The sequence below is a fragment of the Lepisma saccharinum genome, chromosome 1, assembly GCF_977018435.1.
Source record: "Lepisma saccharinum chromosome 1, izLepSacc3.1, whole genome shotgun sequence".
Taxonomy (NCBI): Eukaryota; Metazoa; Arthropoda; class Insecta; order Zygentoma; family Lepismatidae; genus Lepisma; species Lepisma saccharinum.
The window spans coordinates 64623031-64650303 of NC_139229.1; the positions used below are offsets into that span (position 1 = coordinate 64623031).

The window sequence follows — 27273 nt, forward strand, 5'->3', positions numbered from 1 at the left end:
CATGCAGGAGTTAAACTTTTTGGGTGTGATGGCACGTATCCTTCAAATTATATTATGAGAATCCTTACCTTAAAGCTAAAAAAGGGGTGTAAAGAGCCGGTTGAGAAAGGTTAAAAGTGTAAGGTTGTAAAGGGACCTGCACAGGACACATACAGCACATTAAAAAGGCAAGGAGAGATTAAAAACTTCCTCAGAAACAGTGTAAGAGGCCTGCTCTTCTCAAAAAGCTAAAACATTTGTTAAAACACTGTCGTCCTCTCCCAGCATGGATGATAAAAGTGTTTTGAGGATAGTAATATTGGCACGTTCAGTAAGAATATGCTGAACACTTAAAATATAGGCGAGAAACATTTGGAGAGCCCCACCATGGGTAAGATGACTGTGTCCAATACGAAGCCAGGTTAAAATGACTGTCTTTGTGATGGGAGGGGTAGTAAGAGAAATGCCACAATAATATGAAGCTCATTCCCCATTACCTGATCTTACTCTTCCAAGCAAATGTCCCTGGCTGCAGAAGGTAGACAAGATCTGCTGCTTTGTTCTCCCTCATACATACATGACTGGGGACCCAGCAGAAACGCAGACTTCTACACTGACAGACAAGGACATGAATAACCTGATGCACTACAGTATGTCTGGAAGTCATCAATTTGAGACTCTGGGGCATGCTGATTGAAACAGTCCAAAGAGGATTCTTTGGAAAGTGGGAACAGTAGCAAAGTTCAGGGCCTTTAAAATGCATACAGTTCTACCATGTATATGGAACAGGCTGGATGTAAAACGTGTAACATTGGGAGTCCACAACAAAGTGCAACCAACTGATTCGACCAACTTGGACCCATGTGGCATGTATTTAAATATGTTGCCAGGTGTTCCATAATGCAACACTCCAACTCACCCTACTAACAATCACTGACATTTAAAGGTGGATCTTCAAGTTTGTACTTGATACATAAGCTGCAGTAGCTCAGTCATTGGGGTGTCTGACTACCATGCAAGAGACCCGGGTTCGATTCCTGGTGGGGAGAACCAGGATTTTTTTCACCTGATCAAGCAGCTCCGGCGCCCACCCAGAATAATATAAAATGAGTACCTGAAGGAAACTTACTTTAGGGGGGGGGGGTAAAGGTGGCCAGGGGCATGGTGCTGATCACATCACCCCCACCTTTGGCCGTAATCAAGAAAGTGCATTTTTATTGGTAAAAAGGAAATGTTCGATACATGGCATTAGTAAGAGTTTCAAAAATTGTAAGACTAAATACACAAATACATGAAAAGTTTCAGATTTTACAAGAATCTGTTTTGTTCAATAGTTTGAAGATAAACTCCACAAATACATTTGGGTCTTAATGCATCTTTATTAAAAAATATAAAAATTGCATTGCTGGAATACATAGTCATGAATTTGGAATACACTGACTATAAGATACAGATTTTTTTCCCACCGTTCTGTATACAAAATCAAAAATACTTGCTATAAAATAAATATCTCCATCAAATAACTCATAACAACTTAAAATCATGAACTAATATTGCTTAACAATTACACAATGTAAACATCCATATTCCGTTTAAGTCTACATGTATACATTCAAGTTCATTCATTCTTAACTGTGGAAGCTTTTTGTGTGTGTATACTGGCAGAAACTAGTGAAGAGCATGGCTTGTTCATTACATTAAAGAAACAAGTTACGAAAAATGTATTTTGATTCTTAACAATGAACATTTCACCTCCTGGGGTACTGAATCATATACAAATGGCAACTTCTGAATATTGTAAGGTTTACTCAACTTTTTCTTGACATTTGAAGAAAATTTTTTACAAGTTTAAACGTGCAGTAAGTGGAAATTATGGTCAATATATTTAACTGCTTTCTTGTATGTAATCTTATTTTCTGTTGTACTCTTTATACGTATACGAGGAATTGTAGTGAACTTGGAAATTTATGCTCATAAACAGCATGGTTACACAAACTAAAATTTCTCACTTAATGTTCATGGTTATGTAGATGCCAATGTGCCTAGGTTATTTCTAATAGAAGTATATTAAATCTGTGATTCTATAATGCCCATTAAATTACTGATTTTGAATCTAAACTTCCCCCGTGAACAAGACCAAAGCTCCCTTTAATTCTTTTTAGAAATTACAATACCATTGGAATATAATATTCATTAACTTTCATTTGCATTTGTCAAATTCTCAAAATTGCATTCTATTGGTTTGTCAATTTAATTGAAACCACTACGATAAGTGGGTCCCGTGTATCTGAAATGGCCTGCCTGTATCTACGATCACACACTCACTTAAATAGTTTGCATTTATTAAAAACCATGATTAGACTGATTATAACCACAGGAGTCAATCAATAAATTTTATATAATGAAACTAGGAATTTCACAGCAATACAGAGACAGACTGGCTCAGAGAGTCACCAAGGCTATGTAACAGGAATTTTGGCTATTAAAGCTTTTGTTCAGTACATAACAGGAAATGCATTGATTTCATTTATGTATGCACTCCATTTTGTAAAGGATTATAAATGCATGTACTATGCAACCATTTGCCCCCCAAAACAACATGCAACATAATTCAATGTATTCATATCTTAATCACTTATGTTTATAAATATTTTGGACAGATCTAGCCCACCAACAAAAAAGTTAATGAAGACATTCTAAAAAATTTATAGCCAGACACATTTCTTGTTACACATTTAAGTTAAAAGAGAGAAATACACCAGTCTTAATATATAACTATACATACAAACATGCAGAAAATTTGGTTCACACTTTTCTTATAACCAAAATGCACAGTAAAATAGTGAAAAATTTTAAGAACAAAGCCATAAAAAGCACATCAATGTGAGACTAATCAACACTGGTCTCTCGTACAGATAAGTATTTAAACATCTGGTATATGATGTGGTCCTATACTTTATTTGAATTAAGGTATTTAAACAATTTATATATTATACCCAAATACATGCTATTTCTTGATAAATATGGCAGTGCATTGTTTCACTTTAATCAATTTTATCAAATTTAATTAAAACCATTTAGTATCATTCTAAAAGTGGATACAGCAAATAGAATTAAGTACCCTAGTGTGAATATTCCATGCTATATTAGTGTGAAGTTACGGTTAACCTAAATTGTGGTCCCTCTCACCTTTGGCAGGTTTCAATTAAAGTCTGAAATAAATGCATTACTACCATTAAAAATATGACAACGCACACAGCCATTTCTGTACTCTTCAGTACTTTTCAGTATCTCAGAAGGTAGACGGTAATCAGAAAAATAACAATGGAAGCAAACTAGGTGAAGGGCCAAAATACTGTGCAACTAAAAATCTCTTACTTTACAATTTCAAAGCACTGCTATCCAGGTGATCAACGAAAGTAACTGTCCATATATTGCAGTAACTTATATCAGAATGTATCTCAATTCGAAGAGTCACAGTGTTATTCTAAATTCCAAAATATTAGGTTATGTTTAGAATTACTCCCATAATTCACCAAAATCTTCATTACCATCTAGATACATATAATAGAGAATACACTTACAGGAAATAGAAACTAATTCATGTTTTTTTTCCATGTATTACTTTTATGCAGTTGTAATATAGACAGTAAAAAATAGGCCATAAACAGCATGCAAATTCTTCCTGAGCTTTGCTGCTTTTTGTATTATTTAAGTTTTTGTCGTCAAACAGGTTTAAGTGTGAACATGGAGACCAAGTAGAGATGGAAAATGTCAACTCAATCTTTATGCACAAAGACTAATTACCTACAATTTTACATGACCAGAATCATGGAAATCTGTACCCTCACTTGGGTATAGGAGTAAAGGAAAATGTTACAGAACACAAAAAAAGAAGCATTATCATCCACCTTTGGGTACAACCATCAGTTTGTGTCAAACTTGCTATATTGTAGTCAGAGTGTTACTTAACTGTCAGCATTGTATCAACTCATTACTGAAATTCGCACGAGTTTCATACGAACTGGATGTACGTCGGGTGAGGGGCAGAGAATCTCTGCTACACTCCTAACTTATCTTGTTTACCCACAAATCTGTCGGCTATGTCATCTCCTCGAGTATGGAAGTTGCTTTGATTGATTGGTTCAATTTCGTTGTTTTATGTGGCTTTTTCTGCCACTTTTGCCTAATTGTGACGATGAGGAGTAATGATATGATGATGCGACACACAAAGACAAAGACACCCATGCCCAAGCCAGGGTCCCTGGCATTGCTAACCACTCTGGCACAGAGTTCGGCAAGCTGCAATAGCATTGCCAGTTTTAAGGAGTTGCACATGACCACTACTCACCATGTAGAGCTGCATATGTGCTCATCTGATGACTTAAACAGTTGAAATCTTTGTTTACAACCAAGTGTATAATCAAAACAAGTGATTGTAAAAATCATTCTTTTGTCATAATCCAGTATGCACTAAACTTGCATGAATTTTACTATAGTCAAACTTGATTGTGTTGAAAAAAAATCATGGCTACACAGTCTACAGAATATTTGTTGAAAAAAAATATGACTTACTACGTATATAGTGAACAAGCACGTCAAATTTCAAAGTGAAAAATTTTGGGGATGTGAACAAACATACGCCACATAATTTAAAGTAAATTATACTTACAGACGGCATAAAAATTCCAAGAGTGTAAAAGTCTGTAGTGTTAGTCTCCCAATATCAGTAATAAGGATTTTGATGTTGACAAATAAGTAATTCATTTTGGAAATGGGTACCCTATGCCTGCATTAGGGCCACAACATATGTACAAACAAGTCGAGTACAAATACAATTATACATCAGTCTAAAAGTGCACACTGATACTGACCCTTTCGTTTATGGCTTTACATTGGATTATCAAACACAGACAACAAACACACTGACGACCTCTTACCTGAACATTCCATAAAATTCCATCTTGACAAACAGGTATATGAATTGTACAGCTGATAAAATATTATGCCTTTAAGACCATGAGGGAAGTCAATCACATAAAATCAAAATAATAGGAATTGATCTAAAATGCATTGGATCACAAATAAATTACAATAATGCAACTAAAGCAGGTACATAGCTATTTGCTGTGATTAAGCAGTTTATGTAGAAGTTACCCCCTTTCGAGCTACTAGTAAATTCAATACTGGATGCTTTTTAATATAATCCACAGCTTTTTTATGAGTTACCATGGTGAAATCGTATCCATTACACTGTAATAAGAAAAAAAAGCATATTTCATTCCAAATCAAATGACACCTAACAATCAATAATAGCTACTAAATGTTCTAAAAATGGCAATTTTCTAAATGTATTTTTCTATCTAGTATGAACAGACTCACAGAGAAGTTGTGAAAATTGTGGCTTAACCAGACATTGGAATGCCAATATTCTACCACTAAGCTACTTTTCCAGTCCTGTTATTTTACGTTCCTTTTTCCATCTCAATTAATGAAATGAACGATAGAACAAACACAATGAAACAGCCATGCCTGAACCAGGATTCAAGTCTGGAACCTCTGGTTACATAGTCTTCAGAAGCCCACAGAAATATTGGCACTAAGTTATAGTAACAGTATGTGTAGGGCTATTTTGACTGTCAAAACTGGGAAATTCAATGTGAAGGTAAGACGTAGCAAGAGGCTTGACTTTGGTAGATCTCGTTATAACATACCTTCTGTGTGCTAAAGCTATTTCATATAGCTTCTTCAGTAAATATTTTACATTAATTTAATCACGAAGGTTGTATTCATCAACAATCTACCTCTTGTAAGTCTGGATTAGTGCTTATATCGTCTAGACCAGCGGTTTTCAAACAAACTTTTTTCTCATTGTACCCTTTAATTGTAACTAAACGTCTAACGTAAACCCACCATAGGTTTTCTCCAAATAGTGGGTTTTGGGTTCTTTTAGCTGCCTGATTGGTGGGGAGCTTTTGATATGTTGGAGGCGTGTATCTACAATAGAGCAAAATGACATTCTGGCTATATGTGGAAAAATGGTAAATAAATAGACATTAGAATCCTATGTTTATTGTTTTAATGGGTGTTCCTACGTTTACAATATTTATGATCAGTTACAAAAATAAAAATGTGAATCACATGTATGGTAAGAAGAATAAAAAGGAGAAGAAAAAACTTTAATTTTCATTTATTTTTTCTAGTTATTGAAAAAAGAAAGGTAAAGAACAGAACAGAAATAAGTTTGTAAACAAACTGTCAAGCACAATTTTGGAGTTTTTATTGTAAATCCTCAGTTTCTACTGAGAAGAATGTGCCCGCATAGCATGACAGTTTCTTGATGTCTGGTTGTGCACTGGAAACTTTCAAGCAGAGATTCAGCTCCAAATTTAGTCTATTTCGGTGCACCATGGATGAAAAAGCAATGTCACATAAATATGTAGTGGAGAAAGGGATCAAAATTTTATTGCGTGGTGAGCTATGTGAGGAAGAGAGATTTTCAACAAGTATTTTATTTCAAAACACATGAATCAAAGATAAGAGTGCTAGTGATAAAATCAGCTTTACTTTCCTGTTGAGTGTTAAAGCTATGAAGTCTGATACAATGAAGTGTGCTCTACACACTTGCAGCAAAAAAAATGTTGTTGTGTGGGTTTTCCACATTTCTCTTGAGCAGATCGTGTACCCCCTTCAAGTCATTCATGTACTCCAGGGGATATACAGTTTGAGAACCACTGGTCTAGGATATATATCGAGATATTGAAAAAATATCGACCATGCAATATCAACTGGATAATATAACTATATATAAAAAATATTTATCACAACTTTGATTAGAAAAAAAATGTGTGTGCTGCTATAAAATTGAATTTTCCATGCTCCTCCCGATATATGTGTGTGTGCCCACACACACACACGTGCGCGCACTGGTACATGAAAAATTCAATTTTACAAATATGTATACACACTGGTCAAAACGATTAGGGGAGCAAGCAAGAAATCCCAAAAACAAAGTTGGAAAGTCAAAAGTAGCAATGTATATTGATGAAGTGAGTGTGTCCTCAACCAGTACAATTCATCTGTGATGAATCATCAGCAGAGTTAGGATTTTTAGGGGAAAATTTCATTGGGAAAAAGGAAGGGAAAAGGAGCTAAAATAAGACCCAAAAAGGGGCAAAAAAGGTGCTGATTGGGGCAAAAAGAAGGTGCTGATAATTATACTACTTATTAAAACTTTCCCTCATATTTTATTAGTCTAAGCTATTCACTCGAAGCTGTGTACACATCACACACATAGGTTGTGTTACTGTTATTCACCAGTCAGGGAAAAACACAAAGCTGTTGTACCTTACAACATTAAGCATTTCCAAATTTTTAAAAGTGAGTTTGTTTCTTTTCGGAGATAAAATATCTTTATATAAGCTGAAGCTTCTCTCTACATCCACAGAAACAAGTGGGCAAACTTAGTATTCACTCGGAATGGCAACTCGGTGCAAGTAGCAAATTCAACAACATCTGGATTCTTGTCAAGACTAGCCTCAAGTTTGTCTCTGGCAAAACCATTTAACTGTCCCCTCACAGTATTAAAGATATCCAATTGTTTTTCCTTTTGGACGCCTTGTTCTTCTAAGCTTTTATGGCTGTCGACAGGTACATGTAGGAATGTACACAAAATAATTCTTTTTGCAAATTATCTATCTTGTCTGGGAGGAGAAGTTGCTGTGCCTTGAAAATTGCACCTGCGTCGGTTGAATCCAGGGAAAGGACAAACTCCTTAATTTTTTCAAAATTTTCACACAGAAATGCAGCACACTCAATCCATGATCCCAAAGAGTAATGATGGGGAAATGTGGCAGGGGCAGGCAGGTAGTTTCTCTGTAGGCAATAATGTGACTCGGGGCCTTAAGGAGTATTTTCTTCAGATCAGATATGAACTCATTTACAATGTTGTATTCATTCCTAATAGATTCAGAAACCCTGTGAAGGGCATGAGTCAAACAGGTTACATGCTTCAACTTAGGGAACAACGGCTTCAATTAGTTAAATGCCGAAAGCATGTAGAGAGCCTGGTCAGTAACTACAACATCAACTTTTTCGAACTGAATTCCACCAGGCCACAGTTTTTGACAGAAATCCATAAATGACTGCATCACTGTACTGGCATTGGTTATCTGCATCTCTTACATGTTTAGTAACATGGGCTTAACATCCTCATCTGTCAGAGGAAAACCAAAATGTTCAAAACATTGATTGAGTCTGTCGTCTCATCCAGAATGACAACTACGTATATCGCAATCTGACACTTTCACCTTAATTTTACGAACAGTTTCTTCATACACAGGTTAAATATAGTTTTTCCTTAACGTACTCTTATCGGGCACTGACAACCGTGTGTACTTTTCAAGGAACCCTTTCAAGGCCGGATGGTTCACCTTGTTGAGTGGAATCCCTGCCTGTGTAAAAGGTGCACACAAGTCAACATTACATTCCTTTAAATTTTGGTTCTTGGAAGAACACTGCTCAAATGCATTGCGTAAGAGAGGCTGCCGAGATTTACTTCCTTGCAGATTCTTGTTCTTTTGATGCTTAGAGCTGGAAATATGTTGCTGGATGCGATCTCTCTGGTGTTTTTCATCTAATGTGATTCCCGTATCACAAACCGTGCATCGAATAACAGTTCCATCACTTTCCTTCTATCTTAAAAAAATAACGGCGATCTGGTGCATATCAGCAGCGGTCTTTCCATTGTTGATTTCAAATAGGCAACAATCAAGCACAGTTTAAATACATTCAATTTCAGTTAACAATGTGAAAACATCTTAAAGAGAAAAGTGTCGCAAAAAAAGAAAATAAAAATTCAATGATTTGCTGAGGAAATATATTTAACAACACCAGTAAAAGGACACAAAAAGGGGAGGAAAAGCGATTAAGAACACGAAAAAGGGGGAAAATAGATAAATGTCCCAGAAAAGGGAGGGAAGGGGAAAGGTTATCAAAAAAGGGGAAAAAAGGTGCTGGAAAATTAGCTCCATTCTCACCTTGAGGCAACATTTCACACACTGAGTCCTTCCAGAGAGGTCTCACTTTCACTACGAAAAAAAGGTGCGCACCTAAAAATCCTAACTCTGATCATCAGCATGAAGAGCTCTCTAGTGACACCATAAGGCACGTGGCAGAATTTGTGATATGAGGAGCAATCACGAGGTCACTTGGGAACACCGGTTGTTTGGTGCTGGCAGACCGTAAGTGCAGGTGGGATTCAGTTGAGTAGTGTTGAATAGGAACGATGGCAGAACAACATGATTTAGGGGAATCTAGCGCATGGAGAGCCATTGGGAGGATGGAAGCAGGGCAAACACAACGTGAGGTGGCTGCAGCCCTTGGTGTGTCACGCAGTGTCATTTCCAGGTTGCGGACACGATTTCAACAAACAGGTACAGTACGAAGGAGGCCTAGGCAAGGTCGCCCACGGTCAACAACAGTTAGGGAAGACCGGTACTTAGCATTGTCGGCTCGCAGGAATAGGCAGCAAACTGCAACTGACTTGCAACGCGGCCTTGTTTTGGCAACAGGACGAAGAGTCTCGGGCCAAACTGTACGAAATCGCCTGCGAGAAAGGGGTCTTTATGCAAGAAGACCAATGGTGTGTGTCCCTCTGAATGTCCAACACCATAGGGCCCGCAGACAGTGGGCTGTGGAACATCGTGAGTGGGGACATGGAGAGTGGAGTTCAGTTCTCTTCTCGGATGAGTCGCGTTTCAGTCTCCAGTCAGATAATAGACACATTCTCATCTGGAGGGAACGTGGGACTCTCAATTATCCCGCACATGTGCGCGAAGTGTCTCGGTATGGTGGCTTAATGGTATGGGCAGGGATCAGTGTTGGTCGACGTACCTCCCTGCACATTATCCGGAACGGTACTTTGACAGCCTTACGGTACCGGGATAAGATCCTCAGGCCTCATGTTGTCCTAATGGCTGCAGATATCGGTGATCGTTTCATTTTTGTGGACGATAATGCCCAACTTCACCGAGCACGTCTGGTTGACGCCATGCTACGGAATGAGGGTATCGAACGAATGGTATGGCCAGCATCCTCCCCAGACTTGAATCCCATTTAACATGTGTGGGACACAATCTGAAGACGCATTGCTGCTCAGCCAGCGCTGACTACAACTCTGCAACAGTTGGAAATGGCCCTTCTGGAGGAATGGGTGAATATCCCGCAGGCTGTCGTTGATAACCTTATTGGTTGCATGCAAAACAGATGTACAGCTGTCATAGCAGTTCATGGCGACCACACGCCTTATTAGAGGTATGGATCTGTTGCATATCTGTCCATTTCTGTTGTCTTATCACCGTGATGTTCTCCTGATTTTGTGAGTACCTTGCAGAAATCACCCCTAGAACTCTGTTGTGCTAATGACTTAATAGGCATGTATTGTACTGGTTGAGGACACACTCAACTAATTAAAATACATTGCTACTTTTGACTTGCCAACTTTGGTTTTGGGATTTCTTGTTTGCTCCCCTAATTTTCTTGACCAGTGTATGTATGTGTGGAGGTTGAATTTTGTACCCCCCAAAATGAAAAATGTTCCTGTGCCACTGGATACATACATATACAGAGGCTGTTCAGCGTATATTTGACCAAACGAGATTCCTTCCCCCTGCACTCAGAATGAACTTGCCCAACCTTGGTCAGGCATGTTTGCCAGTGTAGTGTGTGAGCTCTAAAGGAGTGGTTGTGTTTTCTCACTGGGCCAAAAATCCTGCCCAAACTGGGCTGCTTTTGGGATGAGTGCGTTGTATAACTTTTCCAAGTGTTTCCGTTTTCTCGCTTGGCCGAAAATGCTGCCAAAACTGAGTCGCTTTTGGGAAGGTTATGTTGTAGCCCTTTATGACACAAAGTTCAGTGTGTCAATGATCAGGAAGTAGTGTAAGAGCAAGGATTGTGACGTTCGTTTGACTTTATTCAAGAATGTGATCGGCAAGTATAAGGATTGCATGGCCCCAGCGTTCAGTTCTGCAACAAAGGGGATGAGAACACGGCCGTGCACACAAGCCACCACCAGTATGCAGGTACAAGGTGCGGTTAACAGTTTCCAAAGACATATTTAGATGATTTGCCATCTGTCTTTGGTTCGGTGGAGTGTCTTGCATGGCCATTCTGCGAAGTTTCGCCTTTATTCTGGTGGTGGCTTGTGTGCACGGCCGTGTTCTCGTCCCCTTTGTTGCAGAACTGAACGCTGGGGCCATGCAATCCTTATACTTGCCGATCACATTCTTGAATAAAGTCAAACGAACGTCACAATCCTTGCTCTTACACTACTTCCTGATCATTGACACACTGAACTTTGTGTCATAAAGGGCTACAACATAACCTTCCCAAAAGCGACTCAGTTTTGGCAGCATTTTCGGCCAAGCGAGAAAACTGAAACACTTGGAAAAGTTATACAACGTACTCCTCCCAAAATCAGCTCAGTTTGGGTGGGATTTTTGGCCCAGTGAGAAAACACAACCACTCCTTTAGAGCTCACACACTACACTGGCAAACATGCCCAACCAAGGTTGGGCAAGTTCATTCTGAGTGCAGGGGGAAGGAATCGCGTTTGGTCAAATATACGCTGAACAGCCTCTCTATATATGTCGATATATCATCATGATATTTTAGGGATATATATTGTGTCGGCAATATATTGCTGATATCACGATATGGAAAAAGTATTGTATCATCTGTGAAGATATTTTCTTGACGATATATTGCGATTTCAAATTTCCGATATTGTCCATCCCTAGTCTTGATTAGAACACAATGCCTTGACTACTGTTAAAATCTTTGCCTAGACTTTAATATTTGTATTTCCATGCAAGTTCTGAGAATCCATAACTATACTAATCAAAGAAAAAAATAAACTTTATGGTGAAACATTCCTTTTAGAGCAAGTGGCTGGGTGATCAGTAGGGGGCAGATTTATATGCACTAAAAAATCTTCAAAACAACCTATTTTAAGGTTCTGTACGCCTTACACGGGAAATAAATGTATCAGTAACTCACTGAACGCAATTATAGAAATTAAAGTGTAATAAATTGCACTATTTATGATCACCAAAAAATACTAATTTACAAATGTTTTTAGTTTCATGTAACGAAATAATTATACTGTATTACACGAATTTCTTTGTCTGGAGGTTTGCTCTAAAAACTGCAATATTGTAATTATAATAATATACGTATCTTGTTGGAAACACTATGCTCTTTTCGTTGCATTAATCAATATCTTATTCTTTTACATTAGCATTTCAATACACTAGACGTTATTTATCGATGTTTTCAGGTACTTGTAGCAGACTCTTGCGATTGTCAGAAAGTGAGTCTTTGTATTTTGAAAATCTTCTTTCCATTTTACAGGATGCCACTGCACATTATTTTTTCGTTTCATTTCCTGTGTTGATATCCTAATGTAAAATAGATTTTTCTGTATTCAGAATTTTCAAATAAATAAATAAATAAATTTCAGTTGTGGAATACCCAGGCAAATCCTGGACAGATTCCCCCTGCAACACACATTTCACCCATCCCAGAAACTGCAAACCTGGGTTTCTGGAAGCTATTGCTAACTGCTTCTCCAATTCATCTTTCTCAACTTCTCCTAGTACTATTTTCTTTATAACAATATCGAAAAAAGATTGGATGGACAGAAAAAGAAAAAACAAATCTAATCTTTGTCTGTTCAAAACTATCAACGAAATTTTACCAAATTTTTAATACTTCATTTAAGTTTCAGATTAACTGCATTTTGATTCAAATTAACAACACAATCATAAATTGCACTGGTACAGCTACAGACAGACCACAATGGCCTGGATGGCCATTGTGGTCACTGAATGTGAATCCATCACCATAAGATCGAATTCAGAGGAAGCAATGCTGGATTGCTACATTTAATGTGCGGTTCTGGTGGCGATAAGAGTGCACACAAAGATAAATGTATTATAGACAGATATTGAACTCGGGCAGCAAACCCTCTGCACTCGGATGAATCTGTGGTTCGCAGTGCAAGTCGAACAAACGCTATTTGTCACGTGAGATTTAATGGAAAATAATGCACAACGATAGACTAAAGAATAAGAATAGCATAATTTTTTTTAACAAATTGTTTTGTAGATTATATAAGAGATATAATTGTGACAATTTTCCTTATCAAAACCAAGAAACGTGTTATACACCCATAAAAACTGCACTAAATATACAATACAGTATCACTAAGTACACAAATTCTACGGACGATATTTCAGTCTCTATAGGACTGCCACTTTTCTCCTTGAAATTAATTTAATAGTAAAATTAGCACTTCAAATCACTACTACTTTCGTGAAGAAAATGGCCCAAAAATCATTTTTAATCCTCAACAGTATGTTGTTTGAATATTTAGCTGCAATTCATTGACAGATATAATCGCAAAACGTTATTGTGTTTTTACTACTTTACTTTACTTACTCGGATCCTCTTCCACCCAAAGGTGTCGAGGTTTTGTAGAGAGCTCTCCATTGGTTACGATCCTCTGCTATCTTCCTTGCTTCATCCCATTTAATGCCTCTTCTGTTCCGGGTATGCTCAATGTTCTTGTTCCATGTTTGCCGTGGTCTTCCTTGGGGCCGCTTTTTTCCTATTTCTCTTGATTTTGCCTCCCATATTTCCTTTGGTATTCTTCCATCCTTCATTCTATTAACATGGCCAAACCATCTCAGTTGTGCCTCGATGACATTTTGTTCCACTGGATTTGAATTTAGCGTTATCCTGATTGTTTGATTCCAAATTCTATCTCTTCTTGTTTTTCCAACCACTGTTCTTAAATATTTCGTTTCCGCTGTATCAGCCTAATTGTCAATACCCACGATTCGCTCCCATACAGCATAGTTGGTAAATATGTTGATTTATATATTGCCATTTTTGTTTTCTGGCTGATTTCTTTTTTTTTCCTACAAACCCCTGATTGATAGCATAATATAGTTTGTTTGTATTCTTGTATTTAATTCTCCATCTATTCTTCTATTGCTGTTGATGGTTCTGACGTATTTAAAACTCTTAACTTGTTCCAGTTCTTTGTCTTCAAACTCTATTATGCATGTTTTCTCTTCTCTGGCTATTCTCACAATTTTTGTCTTATCTTTATTTATTTTCATTGATTTATTTAATAGGCTATATTTATAATATTCAAGTTTCTTTGTAAGTTTGCTTGAGAGTTAGCAAAGAGAACTATATCATCTGCATACAGCAGATCTGAAATATTTACTGCTTTCATTTCTTTTAGTCCATGGTCCATTAAAATTATAAACAAGTAAGGTGATAGTATATCGCCCTGTCTTACTCTAGCTGTAACTTCAAACTCCTCTGATGTATTCTTGCTTGTCCTTACAAAACTTCTGCATTCATTGTAAAAACTTTGTATGGCTTTTATTAGTTCTTGGTTTATTCCTTTCTTTCTTAATACTTTCCATGACACATGCTGAGGAACTCTATCAAAGGCTTTCTCCAAGTCAATGAAACATAAGTATAATTCTCTATCATATTCAATGACTTTTTCTACGATCTGTCTTAACCCTTAATCAGGGGCACCTCTTTCACCACCTTAAGTAGGCACGTGGGGGTAAATTTGACTCCCAAATATAAAATATTATTTGTAAGATACATATGCACCACAAAATACTTTTATACAATTAAATTGAATATTTTCAAGAACTTAAAGTAGTTTTTCAATATAGAAACGAGGTGCAATTATTTAAAAAAAAAAAGATGATATGGACAGACATTGCATTTTCAACATTTCAAAACCCTTTCTTGCAATAGTTAAATCAAATGATAATAATGAGGAAAATGTGGAATAAGCAATACATTTTGTTTTGTAGGATACACACTTCAAATATTTGTGTAAATTTAGCAATATCTATTTTTTAAAGAAATATAAATATACATTTTTAGTATGTTTTCCCTTGAAAAAATTGAAGGTCCAAATACATATCAATTTTCAAAATCTCAATTGTTTTACACAACTAACTAAACGGGACCATTGTATTATTTCTTTATCATATATTATGTCAAATAAACTTGTCTTGTTTTTAAAACTTCATCTTCATCGGCAAATTTGGCACTTCTCTCCCTTACAGAATATCCACATATAATTTCTATATACGTATTGGTATTTTCCAATATGCCTCACAGTAGTGTCATCTATGAAAAGTGAAAATCATCGATAGCAGATTTGGCATCGAGGATTTGAATTTTGCAGTTGCAAGTGATCCAAGAAGAAAAACAATATTCATACTTCTTTTGTGAACATTTGAAGATGAGCAGGGAGCTTCTTTCCATCGAGTTATTTTGTCTCTTCCCATGAAATAAGTTTCATCTTCATCCGCGATATCATTCTCATCATCATGATTTGTCTTAGAATTAGTATAATGTTCTCACTCAGTAACATGATATTCTACATCATGATCTGATTTGGAGTCAATTATTCATCTTGAAGCACTTCAGATGAACTAGGTTCGAAATGTCCTCCAGCAGCCACCGTATACGTCTTTCATACTACGAGCTTTTGAACAATTTCTTAGAAAAATTAAACATTCACTTTAAAACACGGCCACACAACACAGATCAAGTAAAAACTGTTAAAATATTTCACTCACGAAGAACAGTAATCAAAACTTCTAACAAAAAAAATGAACAACAAAAAAATCACAAAAGTAACTAGGCACGTGGAGGTAAATTTGACCCCCATAAACTTTGGAACAGCTTCACCTTGCTGCAATTACACAAACAATGAAGTGAATGACGTCGACAGTTGAATCAGACTGTTTTAGCAACAACAAGGTTTATATTCTTTACTCTATCTCTTTGAATTCTGTATTCTTCAAATGTTCCTATCATTAAATATTTCTTCCATTTCTTTTTCTTATCTTGCACAAACTTCTTGTGCTACTTTAAGGAGTATGTTTTTCAGCTGACTCCATACCTTTTCTAAGTCCTCCTCTCTCCCAGGATTCACACTTTTTGAGTTCTTCTTCTACAGTTTCTCTATACTTTTCTTGTATATCTGCCTTCTTTAGTTTAAAACCTTTAATCCTCCTTTCTGTGTTTACTCTTTCATTTCGTTTTCTTTTGCACTTTGTTCTGGTGGTTTCTTGTCTAAACATTGTAAAATCCTTCTCTAATATTAATAACTTGTGGTCACTATTTATTTCTGCTCCTCTTTTAACTCTAGCATCTCTAACAAACTTTTGACTATCTCTTTCTACCATTATGTAATCTATAATAGATTTCTCATTCCTTTGTTGCTCTTCCCTAGTATATCTATGTATATGCTTATGTGGGAACATAGTATTTACAATGACTAAGTCATTCATTAAACAAAATTCCAGCAAACTTTCTCCATTGATATTAATTGTTTCTTCTCCAAATTTTCCTATTACTCCTTCCCAGTCCCCTGGTTTGTTTCCAACTCTGGCATTCATGTCAACTAAAAGAATGATTTGTTTCTCAATTCCCTCTATTGTCCTTTGCAATGTTTCATAAAACTGTTCTTTGTTTTGTGTTATTTCATCCTCATTTGGAGCATATGTAAGAACTAATGTTATATCTTTCACCTTTTCAGTTATATCTGCAGTCATTATTCTTTCGTTGACATATTTCCATCCCTTTATGTTCTCTTTCTTATCTCTGTGAATCATGCATGCCACCCCTGCTTTTGCTTGTTCTTTTCGATCTACTCCACTACATATCAGAAGGAAACCTTCATCTATTTCTTCTACACCTTTACCCTTTTTCTTAGTTTCTGTCAGGGCTAGATAATTTATTTTTTGTCTTTTTGTTTTTCCTTAACTAACTCACATTCTTTACCATTTATGCCTCTAACATTCCATGTTCCAAAAGCCTTCGTACCATGTCATCTCCAGTACGTCTTCCTTGTAATCCATCCGGCTAGCTTTCTGGTTGTTCTTTTAATCATGTAAAATTCGAATGTGCAGAGGATTGGCCTACAGCATCCTATCCCAGTGTAGGGGCTGCCTCCTCTTTGCCTCTGGGCTTGACCGGAGCATTAGATGTTGGTGCTCCTGCTCTTGCAGCCTTTTAAACCAAGGCTGCATTTTTCTGTAGGGGCAATCTCCCTTAGCCGTTAAAGATCCCTCTTCTCTACAAGGCAGTGGTTTTCACTTCATTACTCCCAAGAGAGTGGAGTGGGTTGACTCTTCCGCCATCTGCGCCGTACCGAAGGGCTCCTTCTTCGCCGCATCTGCTGTTGAGGACTTCACCGTAACCCTGGTAAGGGGCCCTTACATGGTACTATCAGCCGGAGCCAGCTGAACCACGGTTTTTTAAAGAGGTGTTACTCCTCTGGTTCATCCGTCTCCTCTGCTGTTGAGATGACCTTCCATCATCTTTGGAGCCATTGACCGTTAGGTTGCTTCTTAGTCTGGCTCTTTACCCGCTAACCTGCCCAGCATGGGAAACCCTGCCAGTAGCTATGCTACCACAGGTATATATATATAGCCATTTTTCTCCTTCCAATTACTTTAATAGTAAAATTAGCACTTCAAATCACTACTACTTTCATGAAGAAAATGGCCGAAAAATCATTTTCAATCCTCACCAGTATGTTGTTTGAATATTTAGCTGCAATCCATTGACAGATATAATCGCAAAAAGTTATTGTATTTTTATTATGTATATTTTAAGAATAAAATGCACTCACAGTGCATATCTTCATCATCTGACCATCATTCCCTTAATTTCTACTGTCTTCTTATTTTGTACTCAAATAACAGAATGATCCTTCACTAGGTTATACAGCAGCATTGTCCGCAAAAATTATCATAAGTTTATCAAAATCACAGTGTCCAGGCCTATGCAGGCAAAAAATGTTTTGTTACCAGAAATGAAAGCTCTGCTTGAGCATGATAAATTTGCATTTCGGTAAATTTCCATCTGAAAGGTCATTGGTTGATAAAAGGGTGGGTTTTCTCTATCTTCGTAACCAGGCACCTGCAATGCTATGAGACGAGTTTTGGAATGTCCTTGACCCAACTAGTGCCCATGACCAGAGGAAGTAGGCTATTTTTTAATGCTGACACAAAGAATGGGGAAAATGAAGTAGACAAACTTGAAACTAACAATTACATGAAAAATTACTCCCAATATATCCAAATTATATGCACGTTAAGCTAAAATATGCAATGTCTGAAATATGCATTTATATGCACTACAAAACTTTACAGGGTAATCCACATCAAGTGAAATGGATAAATTCGTTGAGACCATGTGAATTTTTCTTAAGGAAAAAAAAACATGCAAATATGCAAAAATCCACCCCCTAGTGATGAGTGGTCAGTGCATCAAGTCCCATCTGCACTGTTTTCTAGCATTAGAGATTGGAGCCTGTTTCAACTGTCATCAGGTGCTGGGTCAACACAGCTTTTTTTTTAGCTCTCACTGTAAATCAAACCTTGGGACAGCTTGCACCAAAGGCTACAGCCTTTTGGCTACGTGGGAGCCCAGTTAACACAGTTGAAATAATTGCATCTTTTGCATCCTAGGTGACACTCGTGATTTTATCACAGAAGGTTGGAGTACTGGCTTCTGCTAGAGTGCTTCTCTGCGGGTGTGACCATTGTTGCAATTAGCCTAAAGAGGCAAAGTAATTTGCATATCTTTAATGCAAACGAATCATAAATTAGATAAATATGGGGGGAAAAATTGGTTCCTACCTGTAAAATTTTATCATGCATTCGAAGACCTGATTTTGCTGCTGGACTACCCTCATGAACTTCTGTAACATATATACCCTGTAAAGAAAAAGTAAAATAATGTATTTCAAATCTATCCAGAAAACATATCACAGCACATACTATGTTTGCTATGACAAGCACTACACAATATACTCCTACGCTTCATAACCTGCATCACATATGTACAAATGAAGATTTCTGCTTGAAAACACATTAATGAATATTATATTGTCAAATAATTAATTTCTCACCCCACCAGCAAGAACTTTCCGCTTGAGCACCTACATAGTATACAGATTTGAGAGCTCCTTGCTTGCCATGATTTCACGACTGAATGATGCTCGACCAGGCAAAACGAGCGGCACACACTCAAAGCGCAGTAGTACACGTATAACCGTCATTTGTTCGTGATATTGGGCCCTAAAATAATGGACCATGAAGTGAAACGCTCGGTGAAATTGAAACTTAAGTGTACATAATCATCATCTCCATGCTCAGATGTAATTTATTTGTAATTTATTCTATCTTGCCAATACGGTGATATATGAAAATGAAATAGATGATTGTGAGCTGATATTACCAGGGTGGACATTTTACATACATGATTATTGTCAGATTAAAATATTTGATTATATACACTCGAGCATAGCACACACGAGGGTGGGAGACTCGAACAATTATGAGCAAGTGAAAGTGGTCCCATGCAGAACTCTACAGCCCAATATAAAAACAATGGAACCATTTTTGCGAGTTCAGTTTCTTGGGTTCCTTTCCTTGTAATTCAGTCATATCTTTTGTGGAGATCAATGAGACACTATATGTGAATTAGAAAAAAAAAGGCAATTTCATCCTCTATTAACTTTTAACCCTCCCACATATTAGCTGCTCTATATGGGGACTTTTCATGTGCGAGCTTCTCAAACTTTCAGCAATGTACAACAAAAAATTGTAACAATAGAAGTGACTGTAATAGAGAAATAATATTGGTTTTGATTCTTTTCAGAATCAAAATTTCACTCTTAGTGGAGGTAAAATTTATACATTTTACCTCCCCAAAATAAGAGTTAAAGAAAGAAGAAGAAAATCATAAGAATGGCAGTCTTGCCAGTTTACACAAAGAATTTCTGGATTTTTGTTTCTACTTTGGAAGCTGGATGGACCAAATTTGCAAATAAGCATGACAAAACACCAATATTTGAGAACATGTAATGCCTGTCCCCAAATTTTGAAAGAGAAAAAAAGAAAGCAAAATTTTATGAAATCATAATTTTCAGGAAAGTTTTAAAATTGGAGGTTTCCCGCTGGACACTAATTGTTGCACATTGTGAACATGTTATTTTGTTTTCATTAATACAATAATTCGTGGCACAATAGCCCGTGAGGTTCAGGGTCTACCTACCAAATGCCAGCCTCACTCTCATCTGCCGAGGTGAGAGATCATCCAACAAGTTAGGGGGTGATGCATGGTCAGCACAACGAACCCTAGTCGTCGTTGTAGGTTTCCATGACCGGGTTACACCGCTCATTTGTACCTCCCTAATTTCCTTGGCCTGTGTATGTGACTGGTGGCATACACAGGCCAAAATCTCAGGAGAAAAGTTGTTATGCTTCCCCCAGGAGACACAAACCTCGCCAGAGCCCAAAGCTTGATGCCTTAGCCTGCACGGCCACAATGAGGGACTTCATTATTATATATAAAAGTAAAATAATAAGTAAGATAGACGGATAATGTTGAGATTGACCTAAAGGAAATTGGTAGGAATGGAAAAGAGTATATAGATCTTGATCAGGATAGGAACAGATGGAAGGCCTGTGTTGCTGAAGCCATGATCCTTCGGGTTTAAGAATGCTAGAGAGTTAGTTAGTTAGTTTACAAGTAAAATATAGAAAAAAACCCAGAACTGATATATCATCTGAAGTTCTCAAGAAATGATGGGTTTATTGCTGCTATGTGGAGGCAGTTTCAATTGAAACCAGCCACCCATAATGTCATAACTTGTGTGGTTTCGTTCGAAACTGGCCTTCGACTAAAGGTTAAAATATGTTTTGAAAACCATCTAAGAACCAATTTTTCAACAAAAGAATTAAATAACTTAAAAACTCATTATAAAGTACTTACATTGTCTGTATACCCCTGTGGACTTTTTCTGTAGTCTTGATCTATCCCCCCTCCAATTTTGAACCCACATTTTAGTACTTCTCTTCCCTCAGAATCCACGCCCGGTTCTTTCCGTAGCGTGATTGGAATCTGCAAGATAATGTAAAAACATGGCTGATCATACTGCATTGCACATGACAAAAAGTTAACATCTTAAAAAAATAAAACGTATAAATCCTCATGTACAATTGGTACACTTAGGGCTCAGCCAATACCAGTTGTATCAGTATTGGAAAGTATTGGTTGAATTTTATTTACAGATACCGGCAGATACTTTTCTGGCATTTTGATCATTCGCGGGGTGTATAAAAATGCTATGTAATACTTCCGTGGAGTCTAATTATCCTGGAAGTTACAACCGATTAGAAGGTTCCTTTGCTTTTGTACCAATATTATGTGAAATACTAGGGCTGAGACAATACCAATGCCAATGTATTGGTATCGAAACGTATTGATTGAAGTTTTCTTACCGATACTTTTCCGGCATTTTGGTCTTTTATGGACCCTGTAAAAATGCTTCATGACAATTTCACGGAGTCTAATTATCCTGAATTTATTTCTATTTTGCACCAGTTTTTGAGTGAAAAACTGAATTTTGTGATAACGTAACATGCAATTTAATATTCTGATGTAATTCTCAAATATTTAAAGCAAAAATCCTGGTAAATGAATGCATATAATTAGACTTTTTGTTTCAAGTCCACTTGATGTGCAGAAAGGCTAATCCAGACTGGACCTACAGTTAAAGAAGGATCCTTATAATTAGAGTGGAATGCTCAATACACTAGTATTAATCTGTATTTTGAACAACTTTAATTATAACATTTTTTTTCAAGCATGAGTATCGGTACAAATCGGCGAGGGTATCAGCTTACCCCTAATGTTTACAATGTAATTTTTTAATATTTAAAGCAACACTCTTGTAAATTGATGCTTACAACTGGACTGGAACAATTACCAATATTAATGAGCATTTTGAATAACTTAATTATTTCAAATTTCAGGCGTTGGTATCAATTATCAGTATGGGTATTGGTTCAGCCCTAGTAACAATATGAATCTAATGTACACATACCCTCTGCAAGTTTATAATGCGTTACCATATTTTTTTAACCACAAGATGCATCCCTTCCTTTGAAAAATACTGCCTAATCAAAATTGCACCTTATCTTCTGAAAGTTCATAAATAGATGCTAGCAAACTCTGTTTCCTCTACACCAAATTGTTGGTTTACTAACGAGGCATTTCAATCCGTTTACTACTTACTACTTTCGTGCTGGAGTTACCACAATAGGAAAAATCACCATGACTTTATGCACAAGGCTAATCAGGACTGGACCTACAGTTTAAAGTGGCATCCGAACCACTATGTGCCTCCACCAGGTATCAAACCCGGTACCCCTTGATTACAAGGCAATTACATTGCGTCATCTGGGAGGCCTCCACTATATATGAAACCACCTAATCAGAAGGAAATGGTATGCCATTATATACGAGGTTAAATCAAAAAGTCTTGGCACCTAACTATTTATTGCCAGATTACAAACCACAAAAGAAAAACAAGATATACACAATCTTCTAGGTACTTTTTGCTATTTTTCCACATAATCACCACACCTGTTGCAGGTTTCCTACACAAAATCATGCAATTTTTTCCAGGACATTTTCAAGGATCTTCTACAATTACCCGAGGACAAGTGTAAAGTAATCATGGCAAAATACACATCATTACATATTTTCTTTTATTAAAAAAAAGTTTTACATTTTTTTAATGCAGGCTCCCAACTCCCCTATATTTTCGTTTGAAATTTTTGGGTCCAAATTTCCCACAGATTCCAGGCTCCACCCCTGGGGTAATTGACCTACCGCCCCCTACCGCTACCGCAGCCCTGCCTCTGCTCTGCTCCGGCTACCTCTACAGAGCCCCTGTTAAAGGCATGTTTAGAAATGCAAACAATCATGACACATCATCACGAAACATGCAATACCATTCTCTACTACGAAATCTACTACATCTTCAACGCCTTTCAACTGTACCATGCATTCTGCACACGTCATTTTAAATACGTTCAGCACATTCAAATGAACATACATATTGAAACATGTGACCAGTAACCTAAATGCGTGTTTGGAAACACTGACCCGGACTACGTCATCACACACAGGCTACATCCACCTGGAAGTAAATGGATGCAAGAGCTTTCGTGCATCAGTCACACATTTATAACAAAAAATACATGATTTACCGGCAAAATTCAATGAACGATGCTAGAAAACACTTGCCCGAACTTCCACAAGTCTAACGAATCTGCATTCGGAAAGTAATTTCTCCTGTATATTTTAAGAAATCCGTTTATCGGATACGGAAAATTTAGCCTGTTTGTTAGGTTGGTACTACTTTACTATACCAGAGACACCTATCAATGATTTATTTTGCAATTTTTTACATTGCTAACATACTATTCTGCATTGTGGAACATTTATTTAGGTGAAATAATGAATTTCTAAAGAAAATAATGTCTATTTCTTACATTAACGAGTACTTAATGTTGTTCCTTATTTCCCCCAAACCATCCACGGGTAGCCCCAAAAACCATTGACATTAGCCCAAAAATTTACGATAGCCCCACGAAACATCACGGGGACGAGGTATGCCTGTTAGGTTAGGCACTCCTTTCGTTCAATTTAGCATATATGGGCAATATGGAGCATATTGTGCTCTCGTGCAGAAAGCAAATGGCGGCAGCAGCAATAGCGCATCGGAAATAGATTTTCGTACAAAACCACATGCATTCGCATTAAAATGGGTCAAAACTACATTCCTGAACAACAACAACGGTACAGAAAATGATTTGCGTAAGTACTTTCTCCTGTAAATTTGAAGAAATCCATCTCTGGTATAGTAAAGTGTTAAAGTTAGGTTGATTTTAGCTCTAGGAAATGTGTTATTGTGAAGTACAGTACATCTGTTGTTTTAGCGTATTACCGTACTTTACCATGTAGCAAAACAAAATTTCGGTAACCACCAGACGTCTCTAATTCCCTTATTTTCGTATTTTTCACATTGATACTTACATATTCTGCATTCGTAAGGATTCTTCTATTTCGCGTTTCGTTTTTTGCAGGCAAATAATCTCAATTTTCGAAATATTGAGTATTTTTATTTTGTTCGCTTTTGCTTGCGTTACACGCGATATGGCAGAGAAATCTTGACTAGCGTAGTCCATGATCAGTGGTTATGAAGTGTTGCACCCTTCTTCATAGAAAAATACCTACTTTCGTGTTACTGATTTTGTAATTTTACAGGTTCGAAAACTCCACGAACCATGCACGGCAAGGTTAGGTTAGGTTCTGTTAGGTTAGGAAACAGTTAAATTTGTTTTTCAAAATTAGAAATTTTTTTTCGGGTTCGAAAACCCCACGACCCATTCATAAATAGCCCCACAAACCATTCACGGATAGCCCCACGAACCATTCATAAATAGCCCCATGAACCATTCACGGATAGCACCACGAACCATTCATAAATAGCCCCACGAACCATGCATGGCAAGGTTAGGTTAGGTTAGGAAACATAGTTAAATTTCTTTTTCAAAATTAGAAATTTTTTTTGGGTTCGAAAACCCCACGAACTATTCATAAATAACCCCACAAACCATTCACAGATAGCCCCACGGAGCATTTATAAATAACCCCACGAACCATTCACGGATAGCCCCACGAACCATTCATAAATAGCCCCACGAACCATTCACGGATAGTCCCATGAACCATTCATAAATAGCCCCACGAACCATTCATAAATAGCCTTAGAGATACTGGGCGAAAGGGGGGGTTATAACCCCCATCAACCTCACATTGAGCACGCCACTGATCCTGTACATGTCATGTTGTCGCAAGTTCGTAATCAGAAATGATGAACGGTAACTCACGATTATTTACGTTCTAGAACTGTTACACAGTTACAAAACCGCATATTTGGAAACACTGACCGGTTGTTACGTCATGAAACCCTCGCAAATATTTGGTTCACATAGTAGACAGACATCAAGGGAAAAGCTTTCGTGCATCGGAGTGACAATGTCGAAAATTACATGATTTACCGGCAAAAAAATTTCAACGAGGTGAAAACAAACTTTCAAGACCTTCCTAAAGTATAAATAAAGCCATTTCGGTAAGTACATTCTCCTGTAAAATTGAAGAAATACGTTTTGGGGGATACGAAAATTTTACCGCAAAACATAATGTACGCTTCCCGCAAGTGAATATAGCACCCAAACGACTTTGCACAACAGCAGATATAATTTTATGTAGTTAGGTTAGGATTGTTAGGTTTGGTACTGATAGTTAATTTCGATGTGTTCTTTCGCTATTTTACTGTGCATACAAAGTTTTTAATAACAAAAAGCAGCGACAATACTCCGAAATTGCAGGTTTTAACTTTCGTGAGCCATTCTTTGCGATCAAATATCTTCATTGTTTGTTCTCTCCTAATGCTGGAACCACTATTACATTACGTAAAACATTGAAATTTGTCGATTTAAAAAAAATCGACGTAATTCTCAAGGGGGTACAGTGGGTAAACGGCCCCCATCCACCTACTTATAAGAAAATGTATGCTAATTTACTGCTGATAAATTCATACGTATTATTCATATAATTTATAATATCAATATCGCGACTTTGTTTTATAACACGCCCGTTTCATTTTCTTTAATAACTATGCACAGTACTCGATTCAATAGCTCATTGATTAGATAAACATGTCGCTCGATTTGTCAGCACTTGTTTTAATGTAATAAAACAATACTTACACTCAAGCATTCCATGGCTGTACCGGCCTGATGTTGAAATGCCATCTTCGCACACATGACATGTCACTCTTTGTACACCTTCCAAGGGAAAAAATATGCAAATATCAAGCTCAAAAATCTTAAATCTTCCGTATCTAGCAGCTTGCCACCATACTTTGCGCTCTTGCTTTCTCCTCCCTTCGCATGACCTCATACCCGCCCATCCCTCCTATTACTGCAAAGATAATCTTCACAAAAGGCCAACACCTCAATGATGAATTGAAGCTATTTTCATCAAGGTAGTGTCTGCTGCCACGTTCTTTTTCTGCTGGAACCTCAAAAGAGATGCGCGTGGCAGCAAACTCGGTATTTGTTTTATCGTGATTTCATCATGCTATGTATGCAATTACGTCTGTAACACATACTGTGAAGTTGTAGCGATTACTTTCACATAAATGTCTTAAGATTAGGTTCCTTAGCATTCTTCTATGCTCTCGTAGTTACGTTAGGTTCCGTTAGCATTAAAATAATACGCATTTTGTAAATGCTTTCTAAAGAAAAAAAAAGTTCTAAATTACCTGTACATTCATTCCCACTAATCATAACCTTGCATTTTTCTCGTCTTCATCTGTTCTTAAGATTTGTAACATCCTTTTAGCAGACTAATTACGTGGCAGGAGCAAATTTGACGCTTATTCTTACTGCTGACACGTGCGTGGAGCAGACTCGGCCTTTCATCATGTGCGTGTGTGTGTGTATATATATACACATATAAAAATTTGCAAAAGAGATTGTTGTAAAAAAAATTGAGTGGAAATGTCCATTTCCGGTTGTAGAATTTCGAAACTATTCTACACTGCCTGCCGCTGCCTTCGAACGCTAAGCGCTATTTTACTGAGCATACCAGGCATTTTTCAAAATAAAGCAGCTATTATTATTACGCATTTATTTCTTTTCTATATAGATGACCATAAAGTCAACGAACATATAGAAAGGAAATGTACGTTCGATGGAAGATGTGTGCCTGCAAATGGAAATGGTAGTAATGTCGTCCGCTGAAATTGCCTTCCCCAAGTGATTTTCTAGCCGCGGTAGCTCAGTCGTTAGGGCGTCTCACTACATGCGAGACACCCGGGTTCGATACCCGGCGGGGGAAAACCAGGACTTTTTCAACCTGTTCAAGCGGCTCCGGCGCCCACCCAGCGTGTAATGAAGTGGGTACCTGGAGGAAACTCTGGGGGGGGGGGGGGGTAAAGGCGACCAGGAGCGTGATGTGGATCACATCACTCCCAGCTCGGCCGAGATCAAGAAAGTGTGGGCCCTGACCCCACCTATACGCCTTCATGGCGTGGTGCAAAGCACAGGAGAGCACTTTACTTTACTTTTAGAAGTGATTTTCGAACTGGTGTGGAAGGTAGTAAGCAGTAGGGGTGTGCAGGATCCCGAAAAGTCGGGATCGGAAAAAAAATTCCTGTCCCGATCCCGAGTTCGGGAAATGACTTCCCGACTTTTCGGAATTCCGAGCAGTCGGGAAATACCGAATGGTCATTTTAAAAAGTTG

The 27273-nt window shown here is 37.4% G+C and overlaps 1 protein-coding gene across 1 annotated transcript; it reads right to left on the minus strand.

Annotated features, from left to right (window-relative positions):
• Positions 1-1334: 1334 nt before the first annotated feature.
• LOC145995956 (tax1-binding protein 3 homolog) lies at positions 1335-25936 on the minus strand. Its single transcript, XM_083132035.1, has 4 exons — positions 25734-25936; positions 20881-21009; positions 18741-18818; positions 1335-5232 (listed from the first exon to the last, which is right to left on the minus strand). The coding sequence occupies exons 1-4, from the start codon at positions 25788-25790 to the stop codon at positions 5122-5124; spliced, it is 375 nt and encodes a 124-aa protein (XP_082988161.1). The 5' UTR covers positions 25791-25936; the 3' UTR covers positions 1335-5121.
• Between the last annotated feature and the right edge of the window lie 1337 nt (positions 25937-27273).